Below are 16,755 nucleotides of genomic sequence, written 5' to 3'. Positions count from 1 at the left end.
ATCTCAAAGATATTTTAGCAAGTTTACTTGAATAGAACAGATGATGGTAGTTTTCATTTTTAGTTTACATGTGATAATTTTCTTAGACTCCTAAACTAATCATTTTTTACCCCTGTAGTTGGTAATTGTTCTTGGAATAATATATTATTGAGCATAGATATTCATTCGTATGATTGGATACGAAGGTCTCTCTAAGTATGAGGGCGTATCAAACATAGTGTAAGTTCAAAAAATTTTGTTTACCATATCTTATTAGAAAAAAAAGAAGTCAAGAAGAGCGTTCTTAGATCGTCCGTCGTGATGAAAGCACGCTAGTACAAACGTTTATACAATGCTTACAATTAAAAAAAATAGATTGCCTTAGCAATATACTGAGAAGGTAATAAATAATTTAAGGTCGAGTAATGTAGCAGTATCACTTAAATCCTTTTAGTTACAACACAATACCAAATTACACTCTCTACAGACAGTCTCTCTCTCACACCCTCTCTCTCAGACCCTCATTCTGTCTCTCTCACACACACACGCAAAAGCACTTAATACGAGTAAGCTTCAAAATAGATATTTCTTAAGAATCGATAACTTGACATAATCGCAATACATCCTCTTTCCCAGAATAGTAAGGGTAAAAATGACAATTTTTTAGATTAATTTTCTAAAAAAAATATACTAGGCATAATTGGTATAACTGATTTTATCCATCTCAGAACGCAGACATAACCACATTTTCACCTTTTTTATTTTTGTCAAAAATTTCCTAGTATTATTTATATTAGGTTATTTATACTTACATATATTGACCTTAGGTTGTTATTTTGAACTGTCCAGTGTCTATAATTTTTTCGGTCGCCAATTTTTTCTTTTAAAAATTGCGCCAAATTTCTGAACGCCCACTTCGACCCAGCTCTTACGGTGGGGGGCGTTGTGAGCGCTTAGGGAGCGAAAATAATGACGTCATTAGTGACGTTTTCCCCACGACACTACGACCGCGGTCGTCATCTGGAACGGTTGAAGGTATGTTTTGATCGTTGTGAGCGCTTAGTGGAACGCGCCCCTAGTCACTAGTCGCCATAGTTCAGGAGGCTTTAAAAGATAGCCATTTCCAAATTTGTATTTTTAACCTGTTCAAATTTACGTTTTTCAATTTTACTATTTCATTACGAAAATATGAGTTGATAAATCTCGCTTTAATATAAAGTAGAGAGGAAATAGGCATGTAGTATATTAATTTACAAGCAGCCTATAAACTGTTAATAAAAAACTCTAAACTCCAGTATTTTGAAAAAATGAAGAATATGTTAAGAAATGTTAAAAACCCATCGGACTTTTGGTCGACTGTAAACTTATATAAATTTAAGATCTTTAAACTATGCCCTATCACTGTGCAGCAGTGGGAAAATTTTTATAGAGATATTCTCCCTCCGAAGCTCAATATTGAATTATCGTTCTTTAATTTTTATCACCCTGATCTTGATCGTGAAATCTCTTTTGAGGAATTAATGCAAAGCATTAATAGTTGTAAAAATAATAAAGCGACTGGTTTCGATTTGATCCCCAATGAGTGCTACAAGCAGTTAGATGAAAAATGGTTAAATTATCTGTTAAACATGTTTAACAATATTCTGTCAAATGAAAATATTCCTGTTCAATGGGCAAAAATAAAATTAAAAATGTTACATAAAAAAGGGGATACGTCAAACCCATATAATTATAGGGGGATTGCAGTGTTTAATTCTATCACAAAGTTATTTACCTCGATTATTTATAGAAGGTTGTCTGACTGGGTGGAATCCAGGGATTTGATACCAGAAGAACAGATGGGGTTTAGAAAAAACCGAGGGTGCAGGGACAACATTTTTGTGCTTTCTACTGCTATTAATGTCCACCTTAGACTGAAAAAAAGAAAAGTATTCTTGATTTTCCTAGACTTTCAAAGAGCTTTTGACTCGGTACCTCACTTAAGACTGTGGCATAAATTGTATAATCTTGGAATAAGCGGCAAATGTTTAAGACTTATAATGAATCTTTATAATAATGCTGCTTTTAAAATTGTAGAGGGAACCGCTGACTCAAATTGTATACCCGTCTCAGAGGGCGTTCTTCAGGGAGAAGTGTTGTCCTCTTTGCTATTTTCCCTGTATGTCTCAGATGTGGTGGCCTTTTTTGATGATCGAAACATTGCCGGAATTAATATTAAGGGTAGCAGAGATCTCAGTTTTCTGCTTTACGCCGATGACATGACTATTCTGTGTCACTCTTGGCATGATACGCAGCGTAAATTAAATATACTGGCAGAATATTGTAAATTAAATGGTTTAACATTAAATACAAAAAAGACACTTATTTTGGTTTGTCATAAAGGTGGTCGAACTAGAAAGATCAAGGACTTTTACTTTGAGAACACGATTGTCCAGCGTTGCAGCTGTTTTAACTATCTGGGGGTCACCATATCTTCATACCCTAGTTTTAGGCAGGCTAGTTTGGCTTTCGTTGCTAAAAATGCTATTGCCAACGCATCAGTTATGCAGTTACTTAGAAAAAGCAAATCGGACGCATGGAACACTAAGTGCTATTTATTTGACGCGATGTCGGAGAGTATTCTTTTGTACATGTCCGAAATTTGGGGTTGTCAGTATCCAGATCTAATTGAGATCGGTCAATTGAGGTTTTTCAAACTACTGCTGCAATTACCACCCAATACTCCTAATGCTTATGTTCGCTTGGAAGCCAACCGCACTCATGTTTTGTGCAAAATTTTCAATAGAATGTATGGTTGGTGGATTAAACTGCTAAGTATGGCTGATTGGCAGTTGCAAAAATTATGCTATCTAAGATTAGTAGAGACAGTCGATACTCTTGCAATGCCGTTTAATTGGGCTCGTGAACTTCGGAAGTTTCTCTGTGCAATAGGAGCCAAAGATGTTTGGACGAGTCAAAATTTAGAATTAATAATAAAAAATAGAAAGAGCTCTGTAGAAAAGTTAAAAAATCATTTAATAAGTATGGACGTACAAAAAGTCATTAATTCCAATTTTAACCTATACTATAGAAATGTAAGCAGTTTAGGTCTGCCGGAGAAATATTTAGAATTCAATGTACACATAAATAAAATAAGATTATTAGCTCAGCTGCGACTGGCTAGTAAGAAAATCTCCAAGATTAGTATTAATAATGATGCCCTTAAATTCAATAGCGAAGAGCCTTGTAATTTATGTGATTTGAATCAGACAAATGACATTATACATTTTATACTGGAGTGCCCTTTATTCTCAATGTTTAGAAATGATCATATCAGTAAATATTTATCTGTGAACGACACCAAATTGGGAAGTATTGAACGGTTGCTTGTAATAGAGGATGAGCGCAAAATTAATGATTTATATTTTTTCTTAAAAAAATCATTTAAGTTAAGAAAATTTATTTTAAATCTGTAAGCAAACTCACTGTTATAACTTCATGTTTATAAACAATAAAATACATACATACATATTAATTTACAAGCTAAATCGCTGGACTTATTTGGGAAACGTTTAGGATTCAATGCAAACAATAATGGGCAACTAAGTATTTTAACACAATTTTTAACCATTACTCAGATGTTACAAATCAATTAAAGGCACGTTACGTACTAACGCTAGGCATCATTCACAAACGTTCCTTTTTTTTTGTAGTGATGCATGCAATGCTGCATGAAATAAAGCATGCATCTAAGCGCATGTGAACGCATATTTATTTGCAATTTGATTTCTATATTCTATGAATGGCATTAATAACTAGTATTCAGTACATCCAAAAAGGGTTAATCTTAGCAACGATAGTGGCCTCATGAAATTAGGATAGTATCTAATAGGTTTTATAATTAATTGGCAAATTTTAATAAGAATTTAGTTGATAAGTGCCTGCTAAAACAATCATTTTAGTGTCCAGCTGTAAAAATAATGAATTCTGTATAATCTTATTCATTTCTGTCCTTTCAGTGAAGATTTAGAAGAAAAGGGAGTTGAAACCGCTGAGAGAAATGGTTTGAGAATTACTCCTGCAAAATTAATTTACTTGGACACTTACGTCGGCCAGATTTATGTGAAGAGGATAACGTTTCAGAATGTTAGCAACCATAGGATTGTATTGAGGATATTGAAGCCCTATTCTTTGGTAATTATCCACTTCCCTTTGTGTGTGTGTGTGTGTGTGTGTGTGTGTGTGTGTGGTGGGGAAGGAGCATTAACTAGTACGATCATTAGCCAAGCATCAGCTGTAGCTATAAGAAATTGTCAATGATTAAGTAAGAGAAGGTGGTCTGACTTAGTCAGACTGTCGTCTGGCAGTATTCTAGAAGAATGGATTCTCGGCTTTATGAGAAGTTTTTACTTTATCTTTTACCACCTTATGAAAGAACTTCTATTCTTTCCCCGTTGCAGTTCTCCGCTGGTTTCATATTGTAAAGGGGCGGTTAAGTGACTTGATTAAATCGAGGGTTCGAAGAAAATGCCAAAACTGCGGGGAAGTGTCTCAATACTCAAGGGAATTTTTCACGTTCTGGAGAATTCGTTTGAAAATGATAGAAAATTGGGTACTTTTCCGTTAGCCGGGCGCAAGCGAAAAACAGTATTGGGTAAAACTGTTTTCTTTACAATTCATTAATATTTGTTTATAGTTGAACTTGTCTTGCTTACTATTAATTAATATTTGTTTATAGTTGAACGTTTTCGACTTTTTTCCGTTGAATTGGCTAATGATAATATAACCATCATCGAAAATGAGTCCGCCGCAGTGCTGGATAATGTCTTTGATTCTTTTATTATAAGATGTAAACCAATGTGAAACAGTACTGAAATTTACTAAATATTCTGTATGACCAGGCATTTAAAGTCACCCAGGAAGGAAAATGGATTTTTTTACCACCAGGAATGAAAAAGTACACCAAAGTTTTCTTTAGATGCGCAACAAATAAAGCTGTGAAAAGTTCAATACCAATTTTAATTAATGAAGTGAAACATGAAATCCAAATTGATGTGTGAGTAAACAATAACTTTGTTTTTCCTATTTTGTATTAGTGAAAATTGATAGGATGAAGGTTACAGCGTGTAAAAAGTGACTTAAACAAAAAGTGATTATTTCCATACTTGTTTTTTTATTTTTTAAGCGCGTCAACATCTGAGATCATTTTCAATGCACTGCCGGCTTCAGTTCTGTCTTTACAGACAAACTGCAGAGCGCTCTATTCCTGGCCAATTAGTCAGCAACTTCGCGGCACCCATTCAAAACCAAGGTGGGCCAGGTAGCCGCCACAAGACGCTCTACACATTCTGAAACAAGGGTAGTAAAAACAAGCTAGTTGCGCATTTTAGCACATCCTGGGATGTCCGAGAAAATGAGAATCTGGCTAACCATTAGTGATCCTTTCTCAGATTCTCCTCCAGCACAAGTCTTGTGATTGCGAAAAATTTCAGCCTTTTAAGTTGGTTAACTGCCCAGCAGTAACTCCAAAGATTCCTGCTCCCTTGGCCAAAAGCCAGAATATTAGTTTAGTATAATATTTGTGAGTAATCCTTTTTTTTATTTATTTATCTTTGCCAGACGGGAAGGTGAGGCAAATGTGAAAGTATATCCAGATTTATTGGATTTTGGAGTTTTGGACGTTGGATGTCCATTTGTCAGTAAGAATGTCTCCTTAGAAAATGGAGGCGTCTGTCCGGCCATGTTTTCTGTAGAGTTTGCTGCCAGTCATCTTCAGCTTGTTGCCTATCCAAGGATTGGTCGAATTGGTGCCTACAAGAACAAAACCATCAAGATTGTGATGACCTGTTTTGAAGTTGGTGAATATTTGGTTGAAATGTGGTAACTTTTTTTCTTTTTATATTTATATATATTTGTTTACGTTGTGCCACCTTCTACAACACCTAATTGGTAGTAATATTTTCCTATTTTAATAATTATTGCTTCTTTAACTTCTGTGTAAATAAAAAAAAAAGCAAAAAAAACTTACAGGGTGAAAACTGAGCCGTTGCAAAGTGTTTTGATTAAAGCGATATTCATGAAACCCAGTCTAAGCGCGATGCATCCTCTAACGACTGGTGATTTCACCCTTATCGAATTTGAACCAACTCTAGAACAATCGATCAGAAGTGAAACCCTGATTGTAAGAAATTTATCTTCAAGGACGTCTTCTTTTACCGTGATGGCAGAAATTGGAGCAGATGTTATGGTATTTTATTTATCTATTTTTTTATTACAGTCTCTTTATTTGTTGGTACGAGGATTATAAACGTGCAGATTTTCCATTATGGATTTCCGCACGAGGCGCTTTGATTCCGGTAATGTTTCTTTCTTTTTTCAAAAATTTATATACACGGTGTCCCAAGCTATATGGATAACGACTTTTTCTCGGAAACTAAGATGGCCTTGAAAAAAAACTAAAAAATATGTGTTCCCTTTAGTTTTTGTTAGAAATCCAAATTTAATTTGTAATTTTTTTTCGGTGCTTCCAGAAGCGAGATACAGGCACCAACTTCATTTTTTCAAATGGGGAGGTGTGGTTTTTATTTCAGAAATAGATTCCTCTATTATTTTTAAAGAAAAATTTACTTGAACGGTTTTTTTCTGTGAGCGATATTTTAGAAGTTATGAATGAAAATGATATTTTACGATATCAATTTTTATTAAATTATTCGATAATTTATCAAATACCTATGGGGGAAAAATTAGTAAAAAAAATTTAAATAGTATTTTTCCTAGAAATAACTACCAAAAACGATTGGCTAATCTCATTGGCGAACGGGATGTGGGAATAGGCAGACTGTAGCTGATGACGTAGTGACACCGTAAGCCACTCCCTCACCAATGAGAGCACAGTTATCCAGTACTTAAAATGGTGCTCTTTCACTTTCATTCAATGATCTAGATTTTACTTTCTTTTACTTCAGGGAAATATTTCATTAACTTTTTTTATTCTGCATTACACTAGAAGTATGAAACCGGAAATATAATGTTCAAAACATGTTAATTTTGGACATTTTTAAGATATCAATTTTTATTGCATTATTCGATAGTTTATCAAATACCTATGGGGGAAAATTCAGTAAAAAAAATTTAAGAAGTATTTTTCCTAGAAATAATTACCAAAAACGATTAACTAATCTCATTGGCGAACGGGATGTGGGAAGTAGGCAGACTGTAGCTGATGACGTAGTGACACCGTAAGCCACTCCCTCACCAATGAGAGCACAGTTATCCAGTACTTAAAATGGTGCTCTTTCACTTTCATTCAATGATCTAGATTTTACTTTCTTTTACTTCAGGGAAATATTTCATTAACTTTTTTTATTCTGCATTACACTAGAAGTATGAAACCGGAAATATAATGTTCAAAACATGTTAATTTTGGACATTTTTAAGATATCAATTTTTATTGCATTATTCGATAGTTTATCAAATACCTATGGGGGAAAAATCAGTAAAAAAAATTTAAATAGTATTTTTCCTAGAAATAATTACCAAAAACGATTGGCTAATCTCATTGGCGAACGGGATGTGGGTAGTAGGCGGTCTGTAGCTGATGACGTAGTGACGGAGTAAGCCACTCCCACACCAATAAAAGCACAGTTATCCAGTACATAAAATGGTGCTCTTTCACTTTCATTCAATGATCTAGATTTTACTTTCCTTTACTTCAGGAAAATATTTCAATAACTTTTTTTATTCTGCATTACACTAAAAGTATGAAACCGGAAATATAATGTTCAAAACATGTTTATTTTGGACATTTTTACGATATCAATTTTTACTGCATTATTAGATAATTTATCAAATACCTATGGGGGAAAAATTAGTAAAAAAAATTTAAATAGTATTTTTCCTAGAAATAATTACCAAAAACGATTGGCTAATCTCATTGGCGAACGGGATGTGGGAAGTAGGCAGACTGTAGCTGATGACGTAGTGACACCGTAAGCCACTCCCTCACCAATGAGAGCACAGTTATCCAGTACTTAAAATGGTGCTCTTTCACTTTCATTCAATCATCTAGATTTTACTTTCTTTTACTTCAGGGAAATATTTCATTAACTTTTTTTATTCTGCATTACACTAGAAGTATGAAACCGGAAATATAATGTTCAAAACATGTTAATTTTGGACATTTTTAAGATATCAATTTTTATTGCATTATTCGATAGTTTATCAAATACCTATGGGGGAAAATTCAGTAAAAAAAATTTAAGAAGTATTTTTCCTAGAAATAATTACCAAAAACGATTGGCTAATCTCATTGGCGAACGGGATGTGGGTAGTAGGCGGTCTGTAGCTGATGACGTAGTGACGGAGTAAGCCACTCCCACACCAATAAAAGCACAGTTATCCAGTACATAAAATGGTGCTCTTTCACTTTCATTCAATGATCTAGATTTTACTTTCTTTTACTTCAGGGAAATATTTCATTAACTTTTTTTATTCTGCATTACACTAGAAGTATGAAACCGGAAATATAATGTTCAAAACATGTTAATTTCTGACATTTTTAAGATATCAATTATTCGATAGTTTATCAAATACCTATGGGGGAAAAATTAGTAAAAAAAATTTAAATAGTATTTTTCCTAGAAATAATTACCAAAAACGATTGGCTAATCTCATTGGCGAACGGGATGTGGGTAGTAGGCGGTCTGTAGCTGATGACGTAGTGACGGAGTAAGCCACTCCCACACCAATAAAAGCACAGTTATCCAGTACATAAAATGGTGCTCTTTCACTTTCATTCAATGATCTAGATTTTACTTTCCTTTACTTCAGGAAAATATTTCAATAACTTTTTTTATTCTGCATTACACTAAAAGTATGAAACCGGAAATATAATGTTCAAAACATGTTTATTTTGGACATTTTTACGATATCAATTTTTACTGCATTATTAGATAATTTATCAAATACCTATGGGGGAAAAATTAGTAAAAAAAATTTAAATAGTATTTTTCCTAGAAATAATTACCAAAAACGATTGGCTAATCTCATTGGCGAACGGGATGTGGGTAGTAGGCGGTCTGTAGCTGATGACGTAGTGACGGAGTAAGCCACTCCCACACCAATAAAAGCACAGTTATCCAGTACATAAAATGGTGCTCTTTCACTTTCATTCAATGATCTAGATTTTACTTTCCTTTACTTCAGGGAAATATTTCATTAACTTTTTTTATTCTGCATTACACTAGAAGTATGAAACCGGAAATATAATGTTCAAAACATGTTAATTTTGGACATTTTTAAGATATCAATTATTCGATAGTTTATCAAATACCTATGGGGGAAAAATCAGTAAAAAAAATTTAAATAGTATTTTTCCTAGAAATAATTACCAAAAACGATTGGCTAATCTCATTGGCGAACGGGATGTGGGTAGTAGGCGGTCTGTAGCTGATGACGTAGTGACGGAGTAAGCCACTCCCACACCAATAAAAGCACAGTTATCCAGTACATAAAATGGTGCTCTTTCACTTTCATTCAATGATCTAGATTTTACTTTCTTTTACTTCAGGGAAATATTTCATTAACTTTTTTTATTCTGCATTACACTAGAAGTATGAAACCGGAAATATAATGTTCAAAACATGTTAATTTTGGACATTTTTAAGATATCAATTTTTATTGCATTATTCGATAGTTTATCAAATACCTATGGGGGAAAAATTAGTAAAAAAAATTTAAATAGTATTTTTCCTAGAAATAATTACCAAAAACGATTGGCTAATCTCATTGGCGAACGGGATGTGGGTAGTAGGCAGACTGTAGCTGATGACGTAGTGACGGAGTAAGCCACTCCCACACCAATAAAAGCACAGTTATCCAGTACATAAAATGGTGCTCTTTCACTTTCATTCAATGATCTAGATTTTACATTCCTTTACTTCAGGGAAATATTTCATTAACTTTTTTTATTCTGCATTACACTAGAAGTATGAAACCGGAAATATAATGTTCAAAACATGTTAATTTTGGACATTTTTAAGATATCAATTTTTATTGAATTATTCGATAGTTTATCAAATACCTATGGGGGAAAAATTAGTAAAAAAAATTTAAATAGTATTTTTCCTAGAAATAATTACCAAAAACGATTGGCTAATCTCATTGGCGAACGGGATGTGGGTAGTAGGCGGTCTGTAGCTGATGACGTAGTGACGGAGTAAGCCACTCCCACACCAATAAAAGCACAGTTATCCAGTACATAAAATGGTGCTCTTTCACTTTCATTCAATGATCTAGATTTTACTTTCTTTCACTTCAGGGAAATATTTCATTAACTTTTTTTATTCTGCATTACACTAGAAGTATGAAACCGGAAATATAATGTTCAAAACATGTTAATTTCTGACATTTTTAAGATATCAATTATTCGATAGTTTATCAAATACCTATGGGGGAAAAATTAGTAAAAAAAATTTAAATAGTATTTTTCCTAGAAATAATTACCAAAAACGATTGGCTAATCTCATTGGCGAACGGGATGTGGGTAGTAGGCGGTCTGTAGCTGATGACGTAGTGACGGAGTAAGCCACTCCCACACCAATAAAAGCACAGTTATCCAGTACATAAAATGGTGCTCTTTCACTTTCATTCAATGATCTAGATTTTACTTTCTTTTACTTCAGGGAAATATTTCATTAACTTTTTTTATTCTGCATTACACTAGAAGTATGAAACCGGAAATATAATGTTCAAAACATGTTAATTTTGGACATTTTTAAGATATCAATTTTTATTGCATTATTCGATAGTTTATCAAATACCTATGGGGGAAAAATTAGTAAAAAAAATTTAAATAGTATTTTTCCTAGAAATAATTACCAAAAACGATTGGCTAATCTCATTGGCGAACGGGATGTGGGTAGTAGGCGGTCTGTAGCTGATGACGTAGTGACGGAGTAAGCCACTCCCACACCAATAAAAGCACAGTTATCCAGTACATAAAATGGTGCTCTTTCACTTTCATTCAATGATCTAGATTTTACTTTCTTTTACTTCAGGGAAATATTTCATTAACTTTTTTTATTCTGCATTACACTAGAAGTATGAAACCGGAAATATAATGTTCAAAACATGTTAATTTTGGACATTTTTAAGATATCAATTTTTATTGCATTATTCGATAGTTTATCAAATACCTATGGGGGAAAAATTAGTAAAAAAAATTTAAATAGTATTTTTCCTAGAAATAATTACCAAAAACGATTGGCTAATCTCATTGGCGAACGGGATGTGGGTAGTAGGCAGACTGTAGCTGATGACGTAGTGACGGAGTAAGCCACTCCCACACCAATAAAAGCACAGTTATCCAGTACATAAAATGGTGCTCTTTCACTTTCATTCAATGATCTAGATTTTACATTCCTTTACTTCAGGGAAATATTTCATTAACTTTTTTTATTCTGCATTACACTAGAAGTATGAAACCGGAAATATAATGTTCAAAACATGTTAATTTTGGACATTTTTAAGATATCAATTTTTATTGCATTATTCGATAGTTTATCAAATACCTATGGGGGAAAAATTAGTAAAAAAAATTTAAATAGTATTTTTCCTAGAAATAATTACCAAAAACGATTGGCTAATCTCATTGGCGAACGGGATGTGGGTAGTAGGCGGTCTGTAGCTGATGACGTAGTGACGGAGTAAGCCACTCCCACACCAATAAAAGCACAGTTATCCAGTACATAAAATGGTGCTCTTTCACTTTCATTCAATGATCTAGATTTTACTTTCTTTCACTTCAGGGAAATATTTCATTAACTTTTTTTATTCTGCATTACACTAGAAGTATGAAACCGGAAATATAATGTTCAAAACATGTTAATTTCTGACATTTTTAAGATATCAATTATTCGATAGTTTATCAAATACCTATGGGGGAAAAATTAGTAAAAAAAATTTAAATAGTATTTTTCCTAGAAATAATTACCAAAAACGATTGGCTAATCTCATTGGCGAACGGGATGTGGGTAGTAGGCGGTCTGTAGCTGATGACGTAGTGACGGAGTAAGCCACTCCCACACCAATAAAAGCACAGTTATCCAGTACATAAAATGGTGCTCTTTCACTTTCATTCAATGATCTAGATTTTACTTTCTTTTACTTCAGGGAAATATTTCATTAACTTTTTTTATTCTGCATTACACTAGAAGTATGAAACCGGAAATATAATGTTCAAAACATGTTAATTTTGGACATTTTTAAGATATCAATTTTTATTGCATTATTCGATAGTTTATCAAATACCTATGGGGGAAAAATTAGTAAAAAAAATTTAAATAGTATTTTTCCTAGAAATAATTACCAAAAACGATTGGCTAATCTCATTGGCGAACGGGATGTGGGTAGTAGGCGGTCTGTAGCTGATGACGTAGTGACGGAGTAAGCCACTCCCACACCAATAAAAGCACAGTTATCCAGTACATAAAATGGTGCTCTTTCACTTTCATTCAATGATCTAGATTTTACTTTCTTTTACTTCAGGGAAATATTTCATTAACTTTTTTTATTCTGCATTACACTAGAAGTATGAAACCGGAAATATAATGTTCAAAACATGTTAATTTCTGACATTTTTAAGATATCAATTATTCGATAGTTTATCAAATACCTATGGGGGAAAAATTAGTAAAAAAAATTTAAATAGTATTTTTCCTAGAAATAATTACCAAAAACGATTGGCTAATCTCATTGGCGAACGGGATGTGGGTAGTAGGCAGACTGTAGCTGATGACGTAGTGACGGAGTAAGCCACTCCCACACCAATAAAAGCACAGTTATCCAGTACATAAAATGGTGCTCTTTCACTTTCATTCAATGATCTAGATTTTACATTCCTTTACTTCAGGGAAATATTTCATTAACTTTTTTTATTCTGCATTACACTAGAAGTATGAAACCGGAAATATAATGTTCAAAACATGTTAATTTTGGACATTTTTAAGATATCAATTTTTATTGCATTATTCGATAGTTTATCAAATACCTATGGGGGAAAAATTAGTAAAAAAAATTTAAATAGTATTTTTCCTAGAAATAATTACCAAAAACGATTGGCTAATCTCATTGGCGAACGGGATGTGGGTAGTAGGCGGTCTGTAGCTGATGACGTAGTGACGGAGTAAGCCACTCCCACACCAATAAAAGCACAGTTATCCAGTACATAAAATGGTGCTCTTTCACTTTCATTCAATGATCTAGATTTTACTTTCTTTCACTTCAGGGAAATATTTCATTAACTTTTTTTATTCTGCATTACACTAGAAGTATGAAACCGGAAATATAATGTTCAAAACATGTTAATTTCTGACATTTTTAAGATATCAATTATTCGATAGTTTATCAAATAGCTATGGGGGAAAAATTAGTAAAAAAAATTTAAATAGTATTTTTCCTAGAAATAATTACCAAAAACGATTGGCTAATCTCATTGGCGAACGGGATGTGGGTAGTAGGCGGTCTGTAGCTGATGACGTAGTGACGGAGTAAGCCACTCCCACACCAATAAAAGCACAGTTATCCAGTACATAAAATGGTGCTCTTTCACTTTCATTCAATGATCTAGATTTTACTTTCTTTTACTTCAGGGAAATATTTCATTAACTTTTTTTATTCTGCATTACACTAGAAGTATGAAACCGGAAATATAATGTTCAAAACATGTTAATTTTGGACATTTTTAAGATATCAATTATTCGATAGTTTATCAAATACCTATGGGGGAAAAATTAGTAAAAAAAATTTAAATAGTATTTTTCCTAGAAATAATTACCAAAAACGATTGGCTAATCCCATTGGCGAACGGGATGTGGGTAGTAGGCGGTCTGTAGCTGATGATGTAGTGACGGAGTAAGCCACTCCCACACCAATAAAAGCACAGTTATCCAGTACATAAAATGGTGCTCTTTCACTTTCATTCAATGATCTAGATTTTACTTTCTTTTACTTCAGGGAAATATTTCATTAACTTTTTTAATTCTGCATTACACTAGAAGTATGAAACCGGAAATATAATGTTCAAAACATGTTTATTTCTGACATTTTTAAGATATCAATTATTCGATAGTTTATCAAATACCTATGGGGGAAAAATTAGTAAAAAAAATTTAAATAGTATTTTTCCTAGAAATAATTACCAAAAACGATTGGCTAATCTCATTGGCGAACGGGATGTGGGTAGTAGGCAGACTGTAGCTGATGACGTAGTGACGGAGTAAGCCACTCCCACACCAATAAAAGCACAGTTATCTAGTACATAAAATGGTGCTCTTTCACTTTCATTCAATGATCTAGATTTTACATTCCTTTACTTCAGGGAAATATTTCATTAACTTTTTTTATTCTGCATTACACTAGAAGTATGAAACCGGAAATATAATGTTCAAAACATGTTAATTTCTGACATTTTTAAGATATCAATTTTTATTGCATTATTCGATAGTTTATCAAATACCTATGGGGGAAAAATTAGTAAAAAAAATTTAAATAGTATTTTTCCTAGAAATAATTACCAAAAACGATTGGCTAATCTCATTGGCGAACGGGATGTGGGTAGTAGGCGGTCTGTAGCTGATGACGTAGTGACGGAGTAAGCCACTCCCACACCAATAAAAGCACAGTTATCCAGTACATAAAATGGTGCTCTTTCACTTTCATTCAATGATCTAGATTTTACTTTCTTTTACTTCAGGGAAATATTTCATTAACTTTTTTTATTCTGCATTACACTAGAAGTATGAAACCGGAAATATAATGTTCAAAACATGTTAATTTCTGACATTTTTAAGATATCAATTATTCGATAGTTTATCAAATACCTATGGGGGAAAAATTAGTAAAAAAAATTTAAATAGTATTTTTCCTAGAAATAATTACCAAAAACGATTGGCTAATCTCATTGGCGAACGGGATGTGGGTAGTAGGCAGACTGTAGCTGATGACGTAGTGACGGAGTAAGCCACTCCCACACCAATAAAAGCACAGTTATCCAGTACATAAAATGGTGCTCTTTCACTTTCATTCAATGATCTAGATTTTACATTCCTTTACTTCAGGGAAATATTTCATTAACTTTTTTTATTCTGCATTACACTAGAAGTATGAAACCGGAAATATAATGTTCAAAACATGTTAATTTTGGACATTTTTAAGATATCAATTTTTATTGCATTATTCGATAGTTTATCAAATATCAAATAAAAACCACCCCTCCCCATTTGAAAAAATGAAGTTGGTGCCTGTATCTCGCTTCTGGAAGCACCGAAAAAAAATTTACAAATTAAATTTGGATTCCTAACAAAAAAATAAGGGAAGACGTATTTTTTAGTTTTTTTTCTAGCTATCTTAGTTTCCGAGAAAAAGTCGTTATCCATATAGCTTGGGACACCCTGTATTATAAAGCGGTAAGTCCAAAATGAAGAATCACAGAATATTGCCATGTGAGTGTTCCAAATTAATTAATTTCCTTCTTCATTACAGACTTTAAACGAAGCCAGATTATCGGACATAAATTACAAATATTTTAGTATCAAGCCTTTTGAAGGAAAACTAGGCGCCTTTGAAGGAAGAATATTTACTGCAAGGTAATTAATTAAGAAAAATATTAGGGAAGGGATTTTAGCAATGCGGTTAGCGTATTGGATTTCTACGCGGAGGTCCCGGGTTTGAATCCAGCTGTTGGTCCCTTAGATTTTCTCTTCCTAGGAACTTCTTACAGACAACACTGTCCAGTGATGACACAGTTGTCTGTAACGAGAGAACACTGTCCGGAGGCCGGCAGTGCACTGGAAAAAGCTCTGGGCGACCTTAAACCTTAGATATTGAAGCGCCTTAAATCATTTTTTTTAAAAAAAGTCATTGTTTTAGAAATCTTGTTGGAAAAGTTGAAAGTTATTTTCTCTTTGTATATGTATCTGTAATTTAGAGCTTGAACATCTCGATGTTTTCACTATGAAACAACCGCAAAGAATTGATTTTCTTTTAAATCCGTACTCATGGTGGTCTGCGATTTTTTTTTTTTCTTTTGAAACACTTTACAAGGAAAATTCAATTTTAGACTTTTTTTTGTAGGAGAAGGTGTTCTTCCCTCTAAAGTACAGTTTAATGTAGGACTCTGTGCAAAGTTTTATGGTAGGTTAGGTTAGGTTAGGTTAGGTTAGGTTAGGTTAGGTTAGGTTAGGTTAGGTTAGGTTAGGTTAGGTTAGGTTAGGTTAGGTTAGGTTAGGTTAGGTTAGGTTAGGTTAGGTTAGGTTAGGTTAGGTAAGTGGGCTGTTAAACTTCTTGATGAATTCTGAGTTCTGAGAAAAGCGCAAGTAGCACATTACTCAATTTGTTTTATTGTTTTTACTTTTCTGAGATTTGTATCGAATAATAGTATCTTCTAAATTTTTACTAAACTTTGTATTTATAACGATAGTTTTATTTTGAATAATTTTTTTTTTTTTATTCTTTTGGGCAATTTTGAGATGTGTTAAAATCTTTTTAAAAGTGAACAACGAGAGAATAAGAGAAAGACCCAATGTTCACACCCAGGTTTGTTTGTTTGTTTTTAAACTCTTTTTTCTTTTTTTTAGTTTTCATCCTTCGATCGTGTACGACGAGAAAGGTTGGAAACATAGAGGGGACAATAACATCAAGGAATTTCTAGGATTTGTGCGAGTTATAAGATTTGAAGTGGTGGATACTGACAAAGAAGGTACAAAACATAATATTTTGATTTAATTATCTATTTGTACA

At 33.1% G+C, this 16,755-nt stretch overlaps 1 protein-coding gene across 3 annotated transcripts in view; it reads left to right on the top strand.

Annotated features, from left to right (window-relative positions):
• The first annotated feature begins 53 nt into the window (after nt 1-53).
• The window catches only part of LOC141459627 (cilia- and flagella-associated protein 47-like), a 78,727-nt gene continuing 62,025 nt past the window's right edge, over nt 54-16,755 (top strand). Inside the window, exons 1-7 of one of the 3 annotated variants that reach the window (XM_074138884.1) lie at nt 54-219; nt 3,978-4,152; nt 4,860-5,014; nt 5,578-5,838; nt 5,989-6,205; nt 15,499-15,602; nt 16,593-16,714. In XM_074138884.1, the coding sequence (XP_073994985.1) occupies nt 170-219; nt 3,978-4,152; nt 4,860-5,014; nt 5,578-5,838; nt 5,989-6,205; nt 15,499-15,602; nt 16,593-16,714 (1,084 nt within the window). In that variant the 5' untranslated portion in view covers nt 54-169. The remainder of the gene's footprint in view (nt 220-3,977; nt 4,153-4,859; nt 5,015-5,577; nt 5,839-5,988; nt 6,206-15,498; nt 15,603-16,592; nt 16,715-16,755) is intronic. The other 2 variants (XM_074138882.1, XM_074138881.1) reach the window with 2 other exon arrangements.

This window comes from Rhodnius prolixus, unplaced genomic scaffold (genome assembly GCF_049639745.1).
Source record: "Rhodnius prolixus isolate KJV_2025 unplaced genomic scaffold, Rpr scaffold_17, whole genome shotgun sequence".
Classification (NCBI taxonomy): Eukaryota; Metazoa; Arthropoda; class Insecta; order Hemiptera; family Reduviidae; genus Rhodnius; species Rhodnius prolixus.
The sequence above is the reverse complement of the archived record's forward strand: the minus strand, read 5'-3'. Positions and strand labels throughout refer to the sequence as shown.